Source organism: Atractosteus spatula, chromosome 5 (genome assembly GCF_055471065.1).
Source record: "Atractosteus spatula isolate fAtrSpa1 chromosome 5, fAtrSpa1.hap1, whole genome shotgun sequence".
Classification (NCBI taxonomy): Eukaryota; Metazoa; Chordata; class Actinopteri; order Semionotiformes; family Lepisosteidae; genus Atractosteus; species Atractosteus spatula.
Window position 1 is genome coordinate 43,484,500 of NC_142710.1, and position 24,858 is coordinate 43,509,357.

Here is a 24,858-nt window from a genome sequence, read left to right on the forward strand (position 1 = left end):
GAGCTAAGGGCAGACGTACAGTATGTGGATAGCAGGTGAAGATTACTTCATCTAGGAGTAAACCGAATATAATAATTTAAGCTTTGTACAGTAGGTTACACCACAAATTATTCTAGTAAATTAGTTCCTTCCTGTTTTAACACTTCATGTGATATTAATGTGTCTGCACAGTTCATTCTCAAAAGATGGCATTCTTTCTGCTTCAAGGTTGCTAACGTCAGGGCTTCAAGTCGGGGCTCTGTATGTAACTGCTATTACTGAAATCTTAGTGAAACTGTTTTCTTTTCAACTGAGAAGATATTTTCCAATTTCTGTTACCCCTGAAGGTCTGTGAATGTGTTTCCTCTGATTAATATAGATTCATTCAAGTAAGTTAATGTCAGGTGACCTCATACCCTTTCACTGCTGTACAGTTTAAAGTTGCTGCATCCATTAAACAGGAGCTGGGTGCAAGATGCTGCTACTTTCACTCTTTTGCTACTTTTGACTATCCGTACTCAAGAATATTAATTTGTAAATACTCTGATCACGAGGCAGGACTTTCTTTTAGCTACTGCAAGCATTCAGCAAACCTGTTGAGTTATACTTACATGATTTTGCTTGTGTTAAATGTTACGCCACACCCCCGGAGGAGTCGGCATTCCACCTCACATTCCGAACACAGTTCCCAATTAGCCCTTTTCCCTAGCCTATTTAATGCTGCCTCACACTCTTCCTGGTGCTCAGTATTAGGGTTTTCCTGGCTAGAGCTACTCCCAGTCTCATTGTTATTTACTACTTGGTTTTTGGCTTCCTGACCCTGGTTTGTTCTCCCTCTATGTCTCCTGGTTTCGGTTTTGGTACTTTTGCTCTTGTTCTGGTTTTGACTCTCGGCTTCCTCACGGTTTACGGCTCCGCCTCCGGTTATTTGTACTTTTGCACCGGCTAGTTTACTTATGGTTTTCAGACCCAGGATTTTTCTTTTGACTACGCCTTTTGGAGTTTGCCCTGGTTTCCTGCATAGGGTCCTCACTACTAATTCCTAACATTATCATTACACATTACACTTATCTTGGTTTTGCCAGTAGCTCACTTTCACTGTCTTTTCACCCTAATATTCCTACAATGAATATCTTAGAGTCCTGTCATCTTTAAGTACTTAATTACAGTCACAAAAGACAGGAGGCCATTCCTTATTAATTAATTAGTAGTTAATTGATCTTAGGATCTTATACATCCATTTCTTGAAAAAAGAAGAAGCTTCAACTACTGCTTGTTCCAGTCTCTGACAATCCTTTGTGTTAAAAAGTGTCTCCAGCTCTCAGGCAGAAAGAAATTGATTGCTACGCAATACGCAGGTGGTCAAAATTAATTCAGTTTGACAAATGCATTTTGTTGCTAATAAGAACAAATCAGCGAGACGGATCAAAGACCCTTCCACTTACTTGTAACCATCCATCTTCTAAACCATCTTCTAATTCACAGTCGCAAGGGAGCCTGAGCGTATCCCAGCAAGCAATGGGCGCAAGGCAGGGTACACCCTGGAAGGGACACCAGTCCATCACAGGACATACAGATACAAACAGAGATACACACGGTCACAGTTTGGTCGCTTTTTTCAGAAGTCAATTAACCTACCAGCACATCTTTGGACTGTGAGAGGAAAGGAAACCCACGTGAACATGGGGAGAACATACAAACTCCACTCAGATAGCACCCCAAGAATTGAACTCAGCCCCCTGCGCTGTGAGGCAGCAATGCTAACCACTGTGCCACCATGTCCTCTGTCTTACAATTTTATCTGCACATTTGAGATTTTCGCATCTACTTTTAATTAAATAAAATACCCATGAAAGACTAAGGAAATTGCAATGTTGTAAGAAATATTAGAGGTGATAGGTTAATCCCTTCTAATAGGACATACATACTGACACATCGCCTGCATAATCCCAGTTTAATGACGTCAGAATTGCGTGCTTCGTCTGAAACCGGCTGCAGGCACGTTCCAAGAAAGAAACCTGGACCACTGAAGTTTCTGTAATTTCCTGTGTCTCCGAACAGCACCCATTTTACAGTTCTACAAAATTCTATAGCATTTGAAATGCATTGAATATCTCTCAAGGCCTATTTTTCTGGTGATGTCTTAATGTTATCTAATTTAATATGTGGTTACTGTTACTTTTGTGAGCCACTTGACTGGTGTTCAGGGACACTTTTATCATAGAATGGCTAGGCAATCACAAGTTTATGTTGGGTTAAATAACGGAAAACGTTAAAATACTGTGCAGCTCCGACGTTGGACAGCCCAGTGGAACGTGTATTATTACAAGGATAGAAAGTGTTAAAATCAGCTGTTCAGATTTTTTGGAAAGGAAAATGGTGCTGTTAGACTGGTTTGTTTACAAATAAAGATTCGACTGTCTCTTTAATAATTCCACCTTAATGAATTATCCCCCGTCTGCCCCCCTTCCCCTCTCTCCCGTGAGCTGACGTAACCCGGGGTCCCGGGGATCAGATATAGGGAGCCCGAGTGACATCGGGCGACACAGAAGGAACGCGGAGGAGTTCTGGAAATAACACGAGCAGGTACCGAAGTCAGCCTGAACCGGCGCTAGCTATAAATAATGCACCGAAAACTTCTTGAGTGCGCTATTTCTGTTCAAGTAGTTGTAGTCCTATACAAATAACCCGCTTTTGTCAGTTAATGATAGGACTTACAGCATGCTCAGTAGCTTCGCAAGCCAAAACGTACAGAGGGTCTGTGTTTTTGCACAATGCCCTGCGTTTTTCAGTGACGCTTCTGGAATGTTTGTTTAGTGTTTTCTTCTCAGCGGACAGCAGCTGGTTCCTCGCTTCAGTGAGCTGTACAGTGTGTAGGCTTAACAAGACATGGTCAGCTGTTCATGTGTGAGTTTACAGTGCTGGGCTCATCAACTTTTTTTAGTAAAAGGCTAACGGAAAGGCAATAGGGCGGTTTGGTGGTAATAGTTCTGCATGGCGCAGTGGGCATGGTGCTGTACAATTTAGTAGTTTGATAAATGTCTGACATGTCTAGCTCCCCTTTTCTAACACTATGAACACCCATTCGTAGTTCTGAAACCAATGAAAGAAGCCCAGAAACTAACAGAGCTCATAAGACAATCGTATGACCAAGACTGACCATCTGAAACCTCATTAATTTGCGACATGAATGCTTATCCTGCTAATTCCGGTTACTACAGTAAATGTTACGCGCTGTACAGGTGAATTATGAAGCCTGGAGTAACGTGCCAGTTTCTCTGGGTTTCAAACATGCAAGACATTTTGGTAGAAAGTCTTAATCAGATTTTCTTAGTTTTGTCTCCGCTGTTTGGCTAACTCTGGCTCTTTGATGATGATTAAGACGCCTTTTGCAGAGGTAAAATAACGTTGTCTTTTATAGATCCGTGCCTTTCCAGGGTGATTCTGCCCTGAGGCTGTCTTTTGGCATGTGGCACTGGCAAAGGATTGTTCTCTGTCCGTCTAGACGGGGGCGCACTGGAGAACACGAACCTTGGCTCAGCTGTGAACTGTGGGCTGCTGGCTATGATGAAAGTCACTATATAAGCACGTCTTATTGATTTAAGAGCAGTGTCTGTAACTTGGTGTTGATAAACAACTGCTGGGTCTGTGTGGTTGGATCGATCCGGTTGATCATGGAGACTGCAGAAATGACAGCAATTGTCAGCAAAACGTTTTTTAGTGTTCGTTATTTGTCATGTGCAATAGCTGCTTTTGTGTGTTCTGTTGAATAACAGACACAAACAACGTGTTCAGGGGCACAGCAGTATATTGTAGTAACAAATCTGGGTTTACAGAGATATTAATATGACTCCCATTGCATAGCATCTTCTTCCATTTTAGGTTTTGACCTAAATATAAGTTTTGACAAGCAATGTATACCTCATATGCTTAGCTGTTGAAGGTTTATTTCAAATTAAACCTAGAATACTATTTACAGAATTTGGTTTTGGTGACTAAAAGAGCTGATAAGGACCTTATTGCTGTGCAATAGGAACCTGTTACTACATTACACTGATCTGCATCGGCATATATTGGTATTTTAATAGTCCAAATTGTGTTTTGGATGCCTTTAGAACTATGCAAAAGCAGCTTTTTAAACGCTAAAGAACAGTTTTAACAAATATTTAATAAACACTTAACCGTGTTCAAAGTGTTTAGCTCACTGATAATGTGTTTGCGGTAAAGGCCACTCTGGCAGAGCTAGAGCAACAGGAGTACTGAGATCAGAGCTGAAACTCAGGAAACACTACAGTCTTTCGGTCAATCAGAAAGTCTTTGGGGACCAAGATCAGGTCCTATATCAATCCCTACAACACAGGGAAACCGCAGGGAATTTCAGTTTCAGGTTTGTCTCTGGTCAGATTCCCTTTGTCTAGTTGACAATTCTTCTGCAAATTAGGCAGGACAGGAAGTCATGTGCTTTCAGACATGATTGATGCAGCAGACAGATAGTGGACACTTGTCAGAAAGGGACATTGATGCTGCAAGACTTGTATGGGCGGCAAGCTGTCTCATTAGTGTTATTTTCTGTAACGTAAGCGTTCTTTTGGGACCCTATGCAGATGACACAATCCGGGGATGAGTGAGGAAAATACGGGGGGAAAAAAGCATGCAGGAGTTGGGAATGAAAACAGGGGGCGTGTCCATAGTGCGCAGGTGTTCAGGGGGGTGAGTCCGGGGCAAACAATCCAAAACAGAGTCCAAAGGGATGAACGTGATCCCTTGCTGGAGTCAGGAAGGTCAAAAGTGGGGAAGGGCTTGTGTTCTGACCCGTTCTTCTCCGTGGAGCTTCAGGACAAGGAAGAGTCTGCAAGAGCATCACAACCCTGCTGAAATCGCAACAACATTCTGGAAAGACCTTTAAGAGATTCATGTCACCCAGGAGAATTTTGTGGCTTATTATACGTGTTAATCTTCCACAAGCATGTTTGCTATGGACGTCATCTACAGTAGATCCAGGCCAGATTAAATTGAGTACATCTCAAAATAGTGGAATTGCCCAGTGTTCCCCCCAGTATACCATGTGCTCATGGTATAAATATCAGCCTTCTGCACTCAGGTCTGCATCAGGCCATGTTTGATATCCAAGGCAACTTACCAAAACAATCTGCTCAGTTTTGAGCTTGGTTTTCTGTCTCTGGTATCAGCAGTGAGTCAAGGCCTGTTATTATAACTCGGCAGGTCTGTGTCATGGCAGTGGTCTTTAGCACAGAGACACAGAGAGCATTCAATACAACACCAAGCACAGAGCAGAGTGGCCTTGTGCATTGCATAGGGCCTGATACAGATGCTCTTGCAAAATGTTTATGCTTCTTAATGAGGCAAAGCTCCGTATAAGTGGCATGCCCTCAGATGTGCAAGGGACTTTCAAAATATTTCCACTGTGTGCAGGCAGTGAGTACAGTTGGGCTGTGGTAACATTCTGACCCAGATCCAAAACCTTTTTTGAATTAACCCTGTTAGGGTTGTGTCCTCCTTTTCAAAGGTTCATGTAGACAGAATCTTGTAACGACGGGGCTGGTCCAGGGGCATCCTGAACGTTTTCCATTCACCCGGCCCGGAGCACAGCGTTGAGGTCATTGCCCCTGGCAGTCAGGGTCTGCGGTGTGGTGGCAGAAGGTGTCTTTGTTCTTTGTTTATTTGTTTCAGTGCCTCTGTGATGAGAGTAACAGTGCAGTGATGTCTGTGTTAATGTGCAAAGTTCTGCTTTTTCAGATGACGGAGTGGCATCCTACACTAAGCCCTCGTAAATCTGTCCTGGTTTAGAGTTCTCGTAAACAGTGCCTTTTGCATTGTGCCCGTCTTCACTCTTTTCCCATTATTTTGCGCTACCCCAATTTTACTGTATTACTATTCATTTTTATTAATTTGCTGTTCCTGCTGCCTTGTTGAAAAACGCCAGGGTAAAAATCTCCACTAGTAGGACTGGTGTGTTGGAAACTTCATGTATTTTGTTGCTTTAAATTACTGTGTACTTTTCTCTAGGTAAAGTTCAGATTGAAGCCTTTAGTTGGCTAAGTGTTCGCCTGTCTCCAATGGTTTAACTTGAAGCTAGGGCACAGCTTTCAGAGATCTTCTCGCACTGCAAAACATACTTTCTCTTTTCTAATGCCTGACAATCTCCAGATGATTCATGAAGTCCTAATTTGTTCTGTTTCCACTGCTTAGGTTGTGTCCTCCAGATTTTACCGTTATGAAAATAACATAAATGTTACTACAAGAATGCTAATTTCTCCACAGAAACCTATGGGGGCATATCTGTAGAAACCTGTTCGTTATTTTCATAAAGGCAGAGGCACTGAGCACCACATTAATAACTTGGTTTTCTGTCATTAACTCTGGAATCCTGTGAAAAGTGAATACATTAAATTACAATAAGAAGTAAAGTTACTGCTGAAGAAAAGGGTTTTTTATACAAAGAGTTGCAGAGACCTGCTTGTTTTGCTCCACTTAATTCCAGTCATATTTTTGGAAGTGGTAGGGATTGTAAGCAAACCGAACTTGTGTGTTTAGATGGGTAGTTTTGACACAGAGGTAATATACACTAGATGTGACCTGGCAAAATTAGCATTAAACACAATAGTCCCAAGCACAGTGGTATTTGGGACTAATATATCACCGGTATAATTGTGTGTGAATTTTGCATGTTTTGCATGTGTGGGGCAGCGCTTTCAATATTTCTTTGACTTGCTCATTTGTCATGTCACAGACTTTTCACAGCACACAAAATGATAAAATAATCAACACAAATATAGCAAGAAGCAAAATTTTCCTTCAAATTGAAACATTAGGCACGATGTCAGTGTGAAATATAGCGCTTCACTTTTTTTACTTTCAATGTGAAATGTGAGTTGGCTTCAATTAGCAGGACCTGCTTGTGAAACAATGTTGGAAAAAGCACACTTTTTAAACTTGATTTCATTTGGATTGTATGGCAGTGAAGACCCTTATGTTTGAGTTGTGTGAGGTGTCTTCGGTGTAGCAGTGCGATAGATTTGGGTATTAAGATGGACACAACTGTGATCTTTGGAAAGCTTCCTTAAGAAAACGCTCGTGCTGGTTCTTCTGTAAGTGCCGTGCATCTGTGAAGGCAAGGCACTAATCTCTCAGCCTGTCTCTGTGGATGCAGAAGGACTTTGCTTTTTCTAGTCTTGCCAGTCTCTTGCCGTAACAGTATATACTGTATATATAGAAGATACTGTATACTGTATATACTTGTATGCAAACTGTTTTTTTTTTGTTGCGTGGCTTTATTGTATGAGCACTGGATGATTGCTGAGGAATGAAGAGTTTATAATTAGTTGGTCTGGTTCTGCTTTATCTTGAGGCAGATAATTAAGGCTGATAGTTGCCCAGAAGTTTCTTTGATTATAGATTTGGCTTCATACATCTGAAATCGGGTCAGAAAAGGAGCTGTTGATCACAGCCTCACATAGAAGTTCCTTTGTTGATCACAGCATAACTTCTTCAGACTTGTGTACAGGCCAAGAGGGTCCTTTGGGGATCTCTTGTCCTCTGGCTGAGGACTATATAGTGCTGGCTAACCCCCCATACTCTCATACATCCTCCACTCCTTGAGAGAAGATCTGGCACAGCTTTAATCAACCTGTTACGAAGTCCATCAGTGCAATGCCAGCTATTTTAGATCCAACTGAAGAAAGTTCAGTCGGGCTAGTGGGTGTGGCATGTTTCCCTTGGGGCTCCCTGGGAGGCAAAGTTGGGCACACTGTGATGAAAATAACCACTCTGTGTTTATTCTGCACAGTCTGTCATACAACTAACACTGCAGCCGACAGGGACAGGGGCTCAGGAGGGGATTGGTGGACCCTTGGGAGCCATTGTCAGTTTCTATTCTGCATCAGTCCAACAAGTGTTTTCATGGCAGCGTAGGGTACAGTGCCTGTAATTTTAACAGAGTTGAATAATATCAATAAACTCTCTTGCCTGAGTTACCAGTCAAACTACCTAACAACAAAATTATAAATATGGTAACAAACATCTGAGTTAATTGTGAATTATCTCTAATTGTGTTCATGCCCTGTACCATACCACTGAGCCTGTTCCTTACCAGGAACGAGCAAATTTCTGGTCATGGAAGAATGGATAGATGTTTCCATTTTGAGGTTTCAGCCTCATATTTTAGATAGCTTGACTGATAGGAGACCTCTTTCTCAGAATCTGGCTCCCTGTCACCTTCAGGCACTTAAATTGTAAACACTTTAGTCTTCCTTTACATATGTTAATTGTTGAATTGTTCCAACGTAATACATAACACAACCTAACACTTACTTATTACTTTATGTATTATAAACACAGCTTTGTAAGTGCTGCTGTTTGTCTAACACAGTAACTCATGCCTTATTAGTGAAACATCCAGTTTATTAGTTTATATTTATTAGTAAGCACACGTAAGGAGTACCTAGATTCTGTACTGGGCTGATCCATCATTTGTTAAGTGTTAGTTTGTCAGTTGTAAAGAGCTAAACATGACTTAAAGGTTAATGCTGAAATAAGATGGTAATATTTTCGTCACAAATGCCTTTCTCATTTCATTCCCTTGTAGAACATGGTCCCCTTCAGGACAAGAGCCTTGATAGGCTTCCCGGACCCTCACTTTGTGATTCCTGAGGGCTATCTCTTCCCCAGTTTCTAATTAGTTTTTCCAAGCCATTTGCAATTTCTAGTGGCTTTAAATAATACACTTAATATGCCTCTTCAGGCAGTGTTTAAAAGGGTAAAATTAACAGGCCCTCATCCCTCGCCTTTGTTTGACATTCGTATGAGGTCACTGGTGTCTTGTTCATTTACAGAAGCCCCTGGCATATTTGTAAATATTTTTTCTAAATTGCCTTGACTACAGGAGACCAGTTCTGGGAATGTGATGTGGGATTTAAAATTTGGTTTTGTATGAAGAATCCCCAGCCCCCCAGCCTCACAGGCTGCCAGCTCTGGAGTACATTAGTGTGCAGGACCTAGTCTTATCTGCACAGCCTTGTGCCGGTCATGTGCACTGTAATCAGGAGTGGACGTTCCCAGAACCAACCGCCGATGGAACTCGGGACGTCTCTGCTTCATTTCATTCTCTGATGCACTGATAAAGCTTAAAGGTCTCATAACAGCTCCATAGCAATGTGCTGTATATTGTCCATTACCTCTCTCAGTATGGCCATTTTTTCATGCCCCATGATGCTTTCACAAAGCATTGTGTTTTGAAGCACAATATGTAACAATAAGTGCACAATGTGTGGAATTCACCCGAAGGAGCCAACGAGGTCACCTGGGAGAGGTCCTGCAAGATCAATGGCAGCACAGAGATCTGGGGATTCAAGTGCAGACAAAACTAAAGAATACTGAGGACAGGCAACAGGGAGGGTCAGAGGAGTGAGACCATAACATGGTCCCTGTGTTGAGGTTGACTCACGCTGTGGGATCCTTTAAAAAATAGCTGGTTGGGAGTTTTGGGACATTAGGCTAATTGCAGTCAAACAGACAAAAAGGGCAGAATGGCTCCATTTTCGAAGTGATACTTACGAACATTTTTGACATTTTTGCGTCTCTCATTGGTGATGTTACTCAACGTCCAGCTCTCCGGGCACATGTGCATATTTAGAAATCATTTAAAATGAAGTGACCCTGCTTGTATCTCAAGATTAATAATAACATCCTTTATCTAATTACTGGCTCTACAGGGCACATTTAAGTTTTTTTTCTGAGTGGCTATTAAAGTTAAGTATTTTAAAAGGCTCGCTTGATTTATCATACAGCAGCTCTCACAAAAATATTAGACAAGGACAGACATTAAAACACTTTCAATCACATCTCGCTCACTATAACACCTCCACTAGCCTGAATTCAGTAGTAGTATAGTGAGTTCTATACTAGTGATTTACTCCCAGCAGAACAGTGCTGTGATGTACTGTATAATGAGTGCTCTCTGGTAAAATAATTGGGTTGAATGTAAAAATACCAGCAAGCCAGCAACGTATGGGCTCTTTTCTTAGGATGGGTTAATGTCCGTGCTTCAGATTGCATGTGTACCTATAGCAGTGAAACTGACAGATTTGACCCCAGAGGTCTTTTCTTCCCTGTAGATGGTCTCTAACACTATGGAAGCTATGATTCCAGCCTCCTCTTCCTTTACTGATCGGTAATCCTCCTCTCCAGTCCTCTAGGGTCATAATCAGGCAGGTGTTTAACACTCTGTGAAACAGCAGGGAGGAGGATTAACTTCATTTATGTGAATAATGAGTCCAGTAAGGTGTTTGGGCAGTAGTAAGATCTTGTGTTCCTCAAGGAGGAACATTGCTGCCCCTAGTATAGTTCAGCAGCAGTGGAAAGATTTTGTGTCCTGCAGCCTCTGTTGTCAGAACCTAGAACCATAAGCATCTCACTCCTGAATGAAGCACTGTCATGAAAGTCATGACCACAAACTCTTCTCAAAGTGGAGGTCCACATCTCCAAGACAGCAGGGTCCAGAGATGACTGTATGACCTCTAGACCCAAGCCTTGTTCTAAAATCTAAAAAATGGGCATTAGTGGATTCCCTGGCCTGTCCTGTGTTCTGGGTGGGGGGCAGGAGATGCCCGGAGGAGACTAGAAAAATCTGTTGGCCTTACTGCAGGCTATATTAGCCATGTGAATCATGGAGGCTGTGCATTCTGGGTGTCCTGTTACAGGCCTTATAAGGGTGGCCAGTGCAGGAGTGCTATCACTTTCTGCTCCACTGCAGAGGGGTGCTATTCTTAGGCTGTCACTCCAGCCCATCTCAGCAGGCAAGACCTCTCGTTCCTGTGACTTTCAATGTGGTTGTCTTACTCTGTCACTTTGCTGTCTTAAGAGGGGAATTGGGAAAGATTTTGCTTTATTTGTGTATGCCTTTTGATCAGAAGTAGTGTTTTTCAAAAAGGTTTTTCATATCTTTTTTATTTTTTTTTTCCAGCGGCTGCTTGGTGCCTTCCCCACTTTCTCCTCCCCCCCCCTTCCATTTCTTTTCAAGACTCGGGAGGACAATTTGAAAACACAAAACAATTTCGAAAACTTTTTTGAAAATGAGCAATTACACTGTGACCCTGTCTGGACCGGCTCCATGGGGCTTCCGCCTGCAGGGAGGGAAGGACTTCAACATGCCCCTCACCATCTCCAGGGTAAGCTATAGCACCGCGGCTGGCCGGACTGCCTGCGCACTTCGTTTACCGGGATCCTGTGTAACACAACAGAGCCATGATTCCCTTTGCTCCGAAAGGGGAAAAAAACGCCCAGAATTCAACTCACCTAGACCCACAAGAGCCTCTGGTTTCTCATTACAGGAGTGAATTTTTCTGTAGCATTGTCTGTTGCACATATTATGCTCCTCCTTTATAAATGGATTTTACAAATACTGTCCAGTTACAAGCTGAAAACAAGAAAGTGTTTGATTTGTCTACCTCTCAGCACTAGAATAATATTTAACTTGATGTTCATAAAGCTTTGCAGTATATTTGTGCATTTTAGCCCTATTTTCTCAGTCTGGCATCAGTCTGGCATCAGTCTGGCATCAGTCTGGCATCAGGTATAGCGTCAGGTATAGTAATTTAGTTACTAGCAGTATAAGATGAGACTGTTTGTGCATGGCCAGGGCTGTCAGGAGTCAGACTTCACAGGGAAGTGGCTGAGACTGAGCAGATGTGTTCCTGGTGTGAAGAACTTCCTCTGTTTCTGGCTGACGAAAGCCAGTGTCGCTGTTCACTTGCACTGTACTGAACGTGTCTGACCCTCACATTTGTAAGCAATGGGCACTTGGAGTGATTTTGCTTCAAATCCCAAACTCCACTGAATTGGAGATTATTAGGCCTGCAGGCCCCTATCTCAGGTCCAGACAGAGCCTGTGGAATGGCTTATTCTCAGTGTTGTGGCTTTCTGTTTCTATTGCTTATTCTAGGGACTGTAGTCCTTGGAAAAATTCATTGTTAGAGTCCCTGTGTTGTGATGAAGGACAGTGTATATGTAATTGTCTATTAATTTTAACTTGACCTTAGTATGAATGGGCTTGATTATTAATGCATAGTATGCTCTGCTGTGCAAAGCTCTGCTCCCTTTCTTATGCAGAAGGACAGTTCTTTAGTGATCTCTGAAATTGCTGTTGTAGTTTTATTTTAAGCCCACAATCAATCCTGTTAGATCTTTATTTTTTAGTACAAAAAAATGTTTGCAGAGGGGCATGTGATGTTAATGAAGTAGAACTCCTGAGAATTAGTTACCAATCAGTTACAATTAAATTGAGGCAATGTGTTTCAATTGCTTGTGTTTCATCCCAAATGATCTCAAGGCACTTTACATGTAGAACTTCATGACTGCAGCGCAGTCCTACCTGGGCAACACACAGCAGCCATTATGACCAGCAGCCCCACTGGACAAGTGAGAAATTAGTTCAACTGTTCTGTTAAGGCGGTTACTTTAGGGAGGTCAGATTGTACAAGCCAGGAGTGGAATTTAGCCAGGACACCAGAGTTAATACGTCTAATCTTGGTCAAACAATGTCATGGGATTTTTCATTTACAAATAATTGTTTATTAATATAATGATTGCACTTCAGTTTAAGCATCTCTTCTGAGTTATAGCGCACTGTACAGCACAGTGCCCAGCCCCTGTATTGGGGCACTATATTGGAAATTGTGATCCAGAGGGAGAGTGCCACCTGCTGTTCTAACATTTCCACTTACCCTGGTTTTTCTTGGAGGTTTCCCTTTCTGTACTGACCAACCCAGAGATTGGATGACACCATGCAACAAGATAGTAACACTACAGCCAGTGGCTGCTAAATGTCAGGCTTGGTTTCTTCTCACCTAAACCAATCTGTATTAATCACATACAAGGTTGTTGTAATAGTCGAAAAACACTTGTGGAGGCTTTGAGTTGAAATTGTTAATGCTCATAATATGTGTGTATAGTAACTCCTGTTTCTGCCTAAGATGTTTGTGTTTTACTCACTAGTGTACCTGTATTTCTGTATCTATGTGATTGTATGTTAAGATTTAGATTAAATGTATGTGAAGATAGGACTAAGCTCAAATTTCCCTGGGCTCATTCTAATACTGTAGGGAACAGGGTAAAGAACTGGAAATCTACTTTAGATAAACAAAAATTGCCTGCTACTTTCTCATAAAGTGGGCCAGGATATACCCTTGAGCTAAGTAACATGGGATTTTAAGGACGTGAACACCTTAAACCATTCAGTGTTTTTAAAATATTTTTGTTGCACGGTTAGAGCATACTTCAGAAAGATCTGAGCCTGAAGTAGAGGGAAACCCCAGCCACGATTTCTGTTGCTGTTACTTAGAGGCCTGTGAGGAGGGACAGTCACAATTAGATTGCATTTAATCTTCTGATGCTTTGCCTTTTGATTGTAATGTTGATATTAGTTACTACAAGGATTCTAGGATTCCATTACCACTTTGTTTAAAGATCTACTACTCTTTCCAGTCCTAAAAGCTCTTTGTGGCTTGCTCTCAACTCTGTAATCTGCTTTATTTCGGTCGGGGATCAGATCCTGGAACTAGGGCAGTATAAGCCCACGCTCATGCCACCTGAGCTTCCAGGTCAAACGCTGGAGCTCACTTTCTGTGCACATTTACAAAATTTTCTTTTTTCTTTGGTACAGTATCAGACAAGCTCAGCTTGGTGCTTGATTCTTTTTTTGCTTTCATCATCCATTAGTTGTACCGACAAAAGGCAAAGCATGAATAAGGATATATCATTTATGATGTAGTGATTGACTCAACATAGACTTTTAGGAGCTGCAACAGCAGTGGTCTCTGGTGCCTCCTTCGGTATGAGGCTGCTCCAGCTCTCTTTGTGTTGTGGTGTATGAGATGCTGGGCCCGGTGATTTTAAATGCAGCAAAGGCATTTGGCTGCAGTGGAAGACCTGTGAGGTTCAGACTGCTGATTTTTGGCTTGGGGAAGTTGGGGCTGCTAAGTTTAGCCTCTTGGAAGAGACTGAGAGGGGCTCAGATGGTCGGGCCTTATGTCAAGCCAACTACAGACGCAGAAGCCCCAGTCAATCACAGCCTCGACAGGTGAAGACGCATTTTGTACTGCTGTTTCTCTTACGCATCCTATTGTGAACTACGATTAAGCTGCCCTTTTCTAAAAATACTGCCATGAAAAATTGGACTTGTTGCCTGGGTGGTCTTCAAGTACGGATTTCCACAACACACTGGGTGTGGCTGAGATAGAGTGAGGGGACAGAGCCAGAAAAGATTTAGATGTGGACTGCTGCTCCCTGATCCAGAACTGCAGCCTCTGAAACAGGATGTCACTGCTGCTGTCCATCACTCATCTTGCAATTATTGTGAGCTGCATTTTCAAGCCCTGGAAATTGAAATTCAAATGGAAACTGTTTAACAGCAAGCTCACAGCTCAGTGACATTTACAGTACGTGGAGATGATGGCTGTTGAGTCAAACCCTGTCTGCTGATAGTGAATATATGTTTCAGCTATCAGATGATTGTAATATGGACAGAATGTTTGCACAAATGTCAGAGCTATCTTATCCTTTTTTAATTTTTACAAAAAAAAATTCAGTAAATATTTTGATACTGAAATGGGTGAGGCTGTCTGTGCACTTACTGTGGATCCTGGGAGAATTGCAATGAGATACGTGTGTGTTTCTGTTCCAGAAACCTCTGTTTGGTGGACTCAGAGACACTAGTTATGTTGCTGTACATTACCCAGTGGGGCTTCTGTTAAATGCAATTTTAGAAGCTATGTCCTGAGCATGCTTGTGCATACTGGTTAATCCAACAGAATCGTTAAATCAGATGGAGCACTGCAATACTGTTGATTTACCAATTGGTATAGTATGTTTCTAATGCATACTAAGATACTGTATTCTGGTTCCTCCCCAATTCCAGTTGCAGGTCAATTATGCTTATATGAATTACATTAAAAATGATCTTTTATTTAAGCAATTTTGCATCAGCACATAAAGTCCCAGTATAAGGCCGAGATAAGTTCACTAATTCACACTTCTATATGAAAGAGTTAAATTGTTTTACCACTGTTGATCTGTCAGTTAACAATTTAAAACTTTCTTTTAAATATGCATAGTTTAAGATGCAAAATGGGTTTTTATAGTCCGATTCTAGAGGTGCACAGTCAATGTTGCGACATTACATTACAAATGATTTAAAAAAATGAACGACATGCTTCTAATGGCTCTCAGGTGAAATGTAATGCTTTGTGTTGCTTAGGAACATAAGGACAGTTGAAACAAGAGGAAGCCGTTTAGGTCCATATATTGCATTTGGTAATCAGTAGTTAATTGATTCAAGGATCTCATCCACCTGTTTCTTGAAAGACATTAGGGTATCATATTCAGGATATCATCTTCATCAACATTTATGAGTACTCCCAGAACTTTTTGTGTAAAAAAAGGAGTGCCTCCTGTTAAATGCATTTTCACAAAGTTTCCTTTTGTGTCTTCCAGTCCTCTGAACAACTGCTGGGCTGACTGTCAATGGATTTTGAACACTTCTGTCAGGTCCTCTTGTAGTTTTCTCTGTTCGTGAATAAAAAGGTTTAATTCTTATAGCCTATTTGTGTAGCACATTAATTTAAGCACCAGCATGATTTCTCTGGACAGATCTCAGACTGGCAGTATCTTTTTTGTAATGTGATTGAAATTGTACACAATATTCTAAATGATGTCTTACTACTGCAGGTATTCCTAGTCCTGGTCCTCAAAGAACACTGTACTGTATTTGCTCGTTTTCATTCCTGCTGAGCTCTAAATCTCCAGGGGCTAACTATTCTTCATTGTCAAGAGCTTAAATTTAAATACATTTTTTTTCAGACAGTTCTGAGTGTCAAAAATGCCCAACATCAAGGGTACTGTTTCCACGTACCTCAGCACGCCGAACAGCATATGGCTTTTCCTCATCTTGCTTGCTGTCATTTCTGACTAGCCAGAGATACAGTTGGAGTGACTGATTCAAACACACCTGTTGTGTGAGTGACACTGAGTAATACCTATTACAGATCCCACATGACATTTCTAAACCTGAAAGCGAATTTACAAATACACCCCCAAATACAAACTAAAATCAAGAGCCTATGATCAGAACTTAACTAGAGCAAAAACCAAACATGACCATGTTCCTGGGAACAAATTTACCAGTGTACCAGGTCTCTTTAAAACAGCAGCCGAAACCTGCAGACACACCAGCCCTTTGGATTCATGTCAGTCCTATAAATGTCTTTGCCTTTCTATCTTCTACAAAACCTCCTGGTTTTCTCCTGGGATCCAGCCTGGAGTGTTTTTGGCGGCCCTGGGCTCATTTCAATTCAGGACCTGGGATGCTATCTGTGTGCAGTTTGTATGTTTTCCCCGTGTTTGTGTAGGTTTAGTCCGGGTGCTCCGAATTCCTCCCACACTCCAAAGAGATGCTGGTAGGTTCATTGGCTTCTGGGAATACTGGCCCTGATGTGAGTGTGTTTGTATCCGTGTGCTTCCTGCAATCGACAGGCATCCAGTCCAAGGTGTATCCTGCTCTGCACATGTTACTTGCCAGGACAGGCTCTGTCAGTGCTCTGTGATGGACTCTGTTTTGAATTTTGCTGTCCACATGTTGAATGTAGAAACAACAGCAATGGGGCATTATATCCTCAAGAAGTGCTAATTATGCATTTTTTGTTTTGTTTTCTAAAAATGGGCTGTGTTTTAAGCCATGAATTGTAGTTGAAGTAACATGACATGGAGAGAAAATGATTTAAGAGTTTTGAGGTTTGTGGTGTTGCACTAAGAGGGATAGATGGTAAATACTCAGACGCCTTTGGAGATGACCTGCTTTAAACCATCTCCTAACCACTCCAGGAAATCAAACTCAAGGCAACCACATCATGGTGGGTGGAGTGAGGAGTCACAGCAGACAAGCCTCATGAGAGGAAATAGGCTCCACACCTGATCTGAGCCACGAAACAGAGGCTTCTGACCAAGAGGAAGCTAGAGAGCCTGAATGACATTGTGTGATTGAGCTAAATGTACTGAATTTCTGCTTTGGGCTTGTGCTTTTCTCAGTTGCTCAGTTTTTGTTGGTTTATTTTGAAATAATTTAAGCAACTTAGCTACCTGTCTAATAATAAGGGACATTAAAGAATATTAGAGCTCCATCAAACCCCCAGCTCTCTTGTTTTGTTCTGGTAACTTGTGTGCCTGCGGTGTAAGAGACCCCAGACATGAGGTTTTCCTGTACATTTCTGAATACTGTACATATTGACGCTGGAGGGCTCTTCTTTTTTGTTATTTCATCCTGCATTTGAAGTCACTAAACAAAAATTCCTTATTTGAGTCCGATCCCTTATTGACAGACTTAGACCATTGTTTTTATTCCTAGTAAAGTTCATTGAAGCAGATTTCACATTAAAATTCTTTAAGCTCTGGTCTTTTTCTGACTGTGAAACTATAATGCCCCTCCACTGTATCCTGTCTGCTTTGCCTGTTATTGATTATTAAATCAAGATGCCTGTTCCTTTGGAAAAGAGTATAGCACACTTTCAGTGCCCTAAACTGTACTGCTCATCTGCTGTGATTCCTGTATACCAGTCAGAGCATACTGGAATGCTCTGATGATTTATTGGTGCTTTTCTGCCATAGCTAATGAATAAGATGTGCAGCTTTCTTTCAGCTAGGCCTGAAAGGTTGCAGTTACAAATGAGACAAGGCGATTCATCCCATTTTGTAGTTAGAAGCTAATTGATCCAAGGCTCTTATTCAGCTGTTTCTTGAAAGGAATTAAGGTATTGGCTTCAGCAACATGGCTGGGTAGTGTATTCCACAGTCCCACAAATGCTTGTGTAAAGAAGTGTCTCCTGTTCTTGGTATTTAATTCAATACCATTAATTTGTAATCCACTGTTCCAAAAGCCAGGTAATCAGGGTAATTTTTAGGTATTGATTTTATCCTGCTGATATGCTTTACAACAGATCTTTTTAAAGGACTCCTCACCTGTCCTTTTATCTGTTGTAGCTGTAGGAATATAACTGTATAAAGAGGAAATTGGCCCTAAAAAGAAGCTGACTTCAGGAGGCAGATCCCATCCTCTTGGAAAGCGCAGCCACTGGGGGTTTCCATTGCATGTTTCACAGTGTATGGAAACAGGTGATTGCTGTGGAAGATTTGCATGAATATCTGAATTGGCTTTCTTGCCTTTTGTCTTTTAAAGGGCATGAAGCTACTGTACTAGTCCTTGTCAGACTCCAGGCTTTCAAAATGTCCACTGCTGCTGTGCAGGCGACAGTGATTACTGTGCTCTCGAGGTTTATTCCTTAAATGTGTTAGATTTTTTTTTTACATCCTATTTTCTTTACCTTTGGCTTAAGTCTCAGTGCCTTCCAGGCCTCTAGGGCAGTGAAATGCTCTTCAGTTTGATCTTGTTCGGTCTTGGGACTCAGTAATCCTGAGAGCAGCCTCACTGACACCCCAAAGATGTGCGTTTACTGTTATACCTTTATATAGTTCTCCTACATTTACCTTGCCTTGCTTTCACTGGGCTTACCCAAATTGGATTATAGCAGACTGTGCAAGTATTTGCCAAAGCAAATCATGGTGTTATAATGACTTCTGTTGTACCAGTATATATAAGCTCAGAAACAGGGTAAGTTAGATTCAAATTTAGTCCTGAAGTCTGGAGCTACTAAGCAGATTGACCATGTTGAACCTTAATAAGGAGTGGGTGGCAGTGGAATGGAGGAGTTCTTTTAGCTGGACACAGGTGTGACACACTGGTCAATCAATTGATTTTTAATTATTCTCTCTATGCCTCACAGACCCTGGCATCTTCTTGTTTTATTTTAACAGAGAAATGTAGATATACCCATGGCAGAGAGAGCAGTGTGTGAGAACCCTGCAGCAAATCCCCAAATTAGCCCTGCTAACAGCCTATGACCGATGATCTTTCACTTGTGGGACCCCTGACACTTGACCTTACTGCTTTTTGCATTGTGGAAACCTCTAATTTGCATCATCTCTAGGAAGACAACTTCTGCTGCAGTCAGCCTGCAGCTGGTGGAGATTAATATTGCCTGCTCTCTGCTGAACTGTGCCTAGACTAGACTAGAACAACAAGTTTGAGCCCATTTTCAGGTCTCTGTGGCTGTGCATCAGTGAGCTGTCAGCCACACTGTTGTGCTATAAAAAGGCCCTGGTGAGATAACATATGGCACTGATGTTAACCTGAGTCTTTCAGACCTCTGACATTCCAGCACAGCCTTGGGCTCTGTGTATTGTAGTGCAGCAGCTGCAGGTGCTGACAGGCAGAGCTGTTTTTAGAAGGGAACTGAAGGTCAGGGGAGCTGCCTCAGATCGTGTGGGTTATAGATACCAGCAGCAGTGTGCTCTGAAGGCCCCAGGATTTCGTAGTTCTCTGCTGAAGCAGAATGAGCATCTTGACAGATAGAGAATACAATTGCAGCACAACACTAAGACTGCAAAGGAGCAAACACAAACAAAGCAACTTGGAGTGGTGCATTAAGCAGGGCATGATGTAGAAAGCTGATATTTTATAATACTGTAGTTGTGGGAAAAGCACTGTGGGATAATAGGCCAATTCTATTTTTTTAAGGAGAGTTCTTTTTAAAGTCGGAAGCACTACTGTATATAACTTAACTTGGTGTAATTTAAAAGTGTTATCTGAACTGTGTGCAGCAGAGTAAAACATTTTGGTTTAGTTGTAGGCAAAATCGCAACTTTACACTAGTACTATTAATCTGTTTTTGTGTTATTATTCTAAAATCATATTAAAAGAAAGTGTGGAATCATACTTCTGATTATTTTCAGTAAAATCCATTACAGTGTCAAGAATATGCGTTTGTATTTGCCAAAAATTTTGTTCAAATTCACCAATACATTTATTTTTTCTGAAGATTTGGTTTTTATCATATAAACCTTAGAATTGTGAAACAATGTCTTACAGTATATTGTTTCAGACAAGACATGAGCCCATGTGGGCTCAAACTAACTGCTTTGTGGGTTAGTTGTTCTTTAGTCCTTTTACAAAAAGTGCTGGCAATAATGATGCCCGTGAGTGTAGGTTTTGGTGTCATGTTAGAAAGTATAAAAGATCTTTTAGATAGGAACTTTGTGTTTGTATTAGTGTATAAAGTATTAATGACATTTTTGAAAATTGTAATGTTAATGTTTGGCTAGGACTTTGATTAGAGTCCTGCACTTCATGATCATTCCCACATCAGGAACAGGGACAGGGACTTCTCCTGAAGCACAGCTGTTTGACTATGAAGCTGATTGAACTAGACTGTAGTATAATAAAGTATCGAAGACACAAAGCTTTAGTAAAACAGTAGCAGTCAGTGCCATGGGTTAAACTGATGAAGTTTAAGATGAAGAAAAATCACATGAGGGATTTTGTTCTCAGCTTTTGAAATTCCTTCTTGTAAAAACATACTGCAAAGCTGTATTGCACATCCTCATGGTTCACAGCCTGAGACCCAGCGGAGTGGCACAAGAACCAGAAGTGCCCTGTATGCAACTCCCCCTCTGTGCCCCACTTTCTCTCCAGGCCTGGACCAGCAGAAGAACAGCTCCATTGTTTGCGCTGCTGCCAACAGGAGATCTGAGCTGGCCCGTGCAGTATTGGCTCAGCCGGTCAATGGTGGGGATGGGCTGGGGACTGGGGGCTAATGCCAGATTAGTAAACTAATGCTTGCCAACCTGTCCCTTTTCAGACATGTAGCTTTAGGAAATGCTTTGTAATGCTGTTTAGTATACTGAGATTTCTGTTTCTGTCCTCACTGCATCATGGGGGAAGCTTACTTTCATTCCACTTCTAACAAGCAGAAAGAAGCAGAGGACAGAATGCACTGCTCGAGAAACGCAGGATACACGACTAGGTTTTTTCTGTCTGCTTGTCTCAAGCACTTCCACACTTTACAGCCAATAAATAGAACCAGAGGACACTAATGAAACTAGGTGGAAGTACAGTAAAAACCAAAAACAGGTGGAACGTTACACAAAGAGTTGTGTATGGAAGAGGTTAGCCAGCCATGATGTTTAAGCTGATACCCTGGCTTCCCCCAAGAATCAGCTGGGTGAGAACTATGGACCAGCTGGGCCTTCTGTTATTTGTAACCTTTCTTATGATCTCAATAACTTATTACAGAAAAAGGTCATATAAAGAATATGAAGAGAATGGCCTTCGGCCTGACATAGAAAGAAAGGCTTCAGCTGGCTCTTTATTAACCACGAGCCGAAAATAATTACATTATATATTAACTGTTAATAAACTAGTTATAAATATGTTTGAACAACAGAAAGTGTTACCAGTGAAAGTGAGCGGAGACACAAGGCAGCCTGATAACATTTTCATTTGAGTACAATCAAAAATGCATCTATCATCAGACAGCAGTGCTTGAGAATTGATCTTCAATACCATCTCCCTCAGAGAAGATGGAGTGTTAATATATTACATTTAGAATATAATATACAGTATATTTACAACACATTATATCAGGGTGAAATTATATAACTATTACTGTATTTAAAACTACTGTATTCTTAGTCCATAAATGTATCTATTCAGAGCCTGTGGAACAGAGGCTGGGTCAGATGAGACCTCCTGGGTCTGGCCTTGTGTTCAAAATGGTTGCCATATCAGTAAGTAATGAATAAAAACTTGAGGTGATCAATATCTTTTGCTGGCCTTTCTCTGCTTCAGTTAACTTTATTATATTAACCCCATTTACAAAATTAACTGGCAAAATGATAACAGAGCAAGTTTCTGAGGGTTTTGTTTTTCAGTTATTCAGATGAGTCAGATGGGAAGCTGCACAAGCTGAGGTGTTTGTGGAGCCTGAGCATTAAAGGAGCTCTTCATGAAATGTCTTGTTTATTTCTTTTCAGAATTTCTACAGGATTGACCAGTACAGCAGGCAATCTGCCCCACCTAGCTTTCAGTCCACTCATGTATACCTAGACTGAATATAGTATAGCACATGTAAGTCCTCATGCAGTACGAAGCTCTGTAAGTTTTAAAATGAACGATTGAGCTGTTTGGATCATGACCCTGGAACTTGAGGTAGTCCCCCAGGACTGCCGGTCAGAGAGGTCATTCAGGTCATGTGCCAGGACACTGCAGAAGGCCAGAGACAGCAGTATGGGCACTACACTATTAAAGGGCATCGCAGTGCTGGACACCACATCATCTCCACACAATGAGTCACCATCGCTGTGCTTCCAGTTACAGTGCAACCTTTAACATGCGTCAGGGGACTCTGGCTCCCTTTGCCAATTATATCTGACATTTATCAAAAGCGCTCTTGGGTCCCAGGATTGCACAGAGATCTCCATGAATATCTGCACAGAGTTCACGGTGGTGGTATCACATAGCTGTTGTACGGAGCTCAGATAAACCATCTGCCAGCCCGTCAGGCTACTGTACGCACATGATGTCCTTTGATTAGGATTAAATTCTGATTTGGAATTTCTTTTTCAGCTCTTTAGTCCATTCATAATTTGTACATATTCCAGATTCATCAGCAGATTAATCACTGTGTAAAACACCCCATTTATTAGAGACCGGCACCTCAGCGTTAGCTTGTACAGTTCTGTCATTTATTTTAGTTTGATACCTAGGCAGACAGGTATTGTGTACTTTCACAAAAGCATGAAAAGAGATGGGAATAATCTGTTGACTTGACATATTTTAAATCAGTTGCCTTGAAGTGAGTTATTATGTGTGTGATTCAACACTAGGCACAAAATGGAGCAGGCATGAACACAGTAATTCTGCCCTGGGAATTGTGCATGACCTGATGCAGATGCTCACGTGGGAGTCCGATGGTTATACAGCAGTCATTGAAGTCTACGTTTTGAAAGCTTCTTACTCCGGTTGTGTTTGAGGTGTGGGAGTGGTCATTTTGTTGCTTGACATTTATCAGTGATCGAAGGTTTAAAGTAGTACTAAACCCAAAGCAAAAAATTAAGTAATTGCTGAACACAGAAATTATGCTTATCTAAATTCCATTATGAATATTGGGCTTGGTAAAAAGAATGACTGAAAGGAGTTTTATTGTATTTGGTAACTATGAAGTTTTGGATTTCGATCCCCCTGCAACCCTGCACTGGTTAAGCATATTAGAAAATCCATGGCTGGATTTAGCCAATAGGCTCTTGCAATGACACATTCAAGTAGAATATCATTTTTTATTGTAAAACTGTAGTTGATTAAGACCAATAGTTAAATAAGATGAAATAGGAATGTTGGTGAAAAACATCCTCCTCTTTTCTATTTTGAATTGCTTTTGTTCAGTGGTGCTTAATCAATAGTCTAGCAGCTGCTCTTCATTTTTGAGTGACAATCGCCAGACTCAGGGTCATTATAAACCAGTCCCTGAAACTAACATCAACAACTAAATAACTGTTTGAAGTAGCTCTGTAACAGAAATTCTTCTTGCCAGCTTTGAAATCTCTGAAAGGTGAAGAGCTTGTTGTATTCAACAGTAATTTCAGTAATCTACTGCAATTCTAACAAATACAAAACAGGATGATGACTACAAAAGGATGGTGTGCATAATAATTTGGCAGTAACTCGTCTAGCTGAGAAAATGACCGAAGATCAGGGCTCATTGGATCATTGGACTGTGTGCATTTTAGTTTGCAGTGCAGTACAGATTATCACGAACTAAGAAACCTGCTAAAAAAGTTTAAATCAAATTTAGATGTTCACACATATAAGATGTACTCTGAAAACCTTACGATTCCTGTTCTGTTTTTTGAGGGTTTTTTATTTCTCAGTGTGGACACGTATAGATTTTAAATTATATTGAGAAGGATAATCTTAGTTTAATGAATGTCTGATTAAACTGCTATAAAAGTGTGAATATAGTGGTTTTGTGGGAAAATGTTTCCTTGAATGTATAGAGGGAGAATAGGGATTAAAAGCCATCTGTGGTTCATGTCTGGTATCACACAGCTTACTGGGTGTTATCACCCTGCTGCTTGCCATACAAAGCAGATTAACTCCAGCTCTCTTCTAGGTCCTGCTTGGCAGCTTCTTGTCTGTCCTTTTAGTAGATTGAACACAGAGCCATGTGGGGTAGGTGAACCTGCTGTTAGTGGACTATTGAAGAACGGTGTAGCTGTTCAGTTTTATCCAACTCCTAATTGAATTACTTAATTAATCCTTAATTACATCCTCAGTCAGTTGTCAAATTGAGGGTTAGCTGTAAGATGTGGAATGGAAGAGGGAGGCTTGTGTACACCTGAGAAGGATCACGGGGAGTCAGGTGCACAGTTTCATGCAGTATACCTACAGTATACAGAAGATGGTCTTTGCAGCTGAGGCCCTGATGATGATGGGTTTACTGGGAACCATCCTGTTCTGACAGGAATCACGTGGCAAAGGGGTGTGACTGAAATTCTTTAAATGAAATTGGATAGCTGTAGGTGGAATGATTGATTACCTGCTTTTCCAAAACCAGGCTGTCCAAGGCTAATTCTCTATTTTAAACAAGCGTCTCAAACTCAGTTCCTGGAAGGCTGAGTGTCTAGTGGGCTTTGCTCCATCCTTGTACTCTGTTTCACAGTTGGTCTTATTGATTCTCTGGACTATTGTAGCTCTTCCAAACACAGTGATTTATAGGTAACTGTATCTTTAATGAAGTCAATGTCTGTATAATCATTGCTAAAAGACCTTATAAAAAACATTATACAGTATGTATACTTTAGAAAATAATTAGTTAATTACTTGATTACTCAGGGTGAAACAAAAACCAGAAACAGGAACTGACTTCGAGACCCCTGATTGCATGGTTTTGAACCTGTTCCTTGTGTTTGGGAGATTATTCT

General features: G+C 41.2%; 1 protein-coding gene across 5 annotated transcripts in view; it reads left to right on the forward strand.

Annotated features, from left to right (window-relative positions):
• Positions 1-2,500: 2,500 nt before the first annotated feature.
• LOC148835136 (LIM domain-binding protein 3-like) overlaps positions 2,501-24,858 on the forward strand; it is a 55,253-nt gene continuing 32,895 nt past the window's right edge. For 3 of the 5 annotated variants that reach the window (XM_088916049.1, XM_088916051.1, XM_088916054.1), the window contains exons 1-2: positions 2,501-2,565; positions 10,961-11,165. In XM_088916049.1, the coding sequence (XP_088772175.1) occupies positions 11,070-11,165 (96 nt within the window). In that variant the 5' untranslated portion in view covers positions 2,501-2,565; positions 10,961-11,069. Of the gene's footprint in view, positions 2,566-10,730; positions 10,794-10,960; positions 11,166-24,858 lie in introns of those variants that run through there. The other 2 variants (XM_088916050.1, XM_088916053.1) reach the window with 2 other exon arrangements.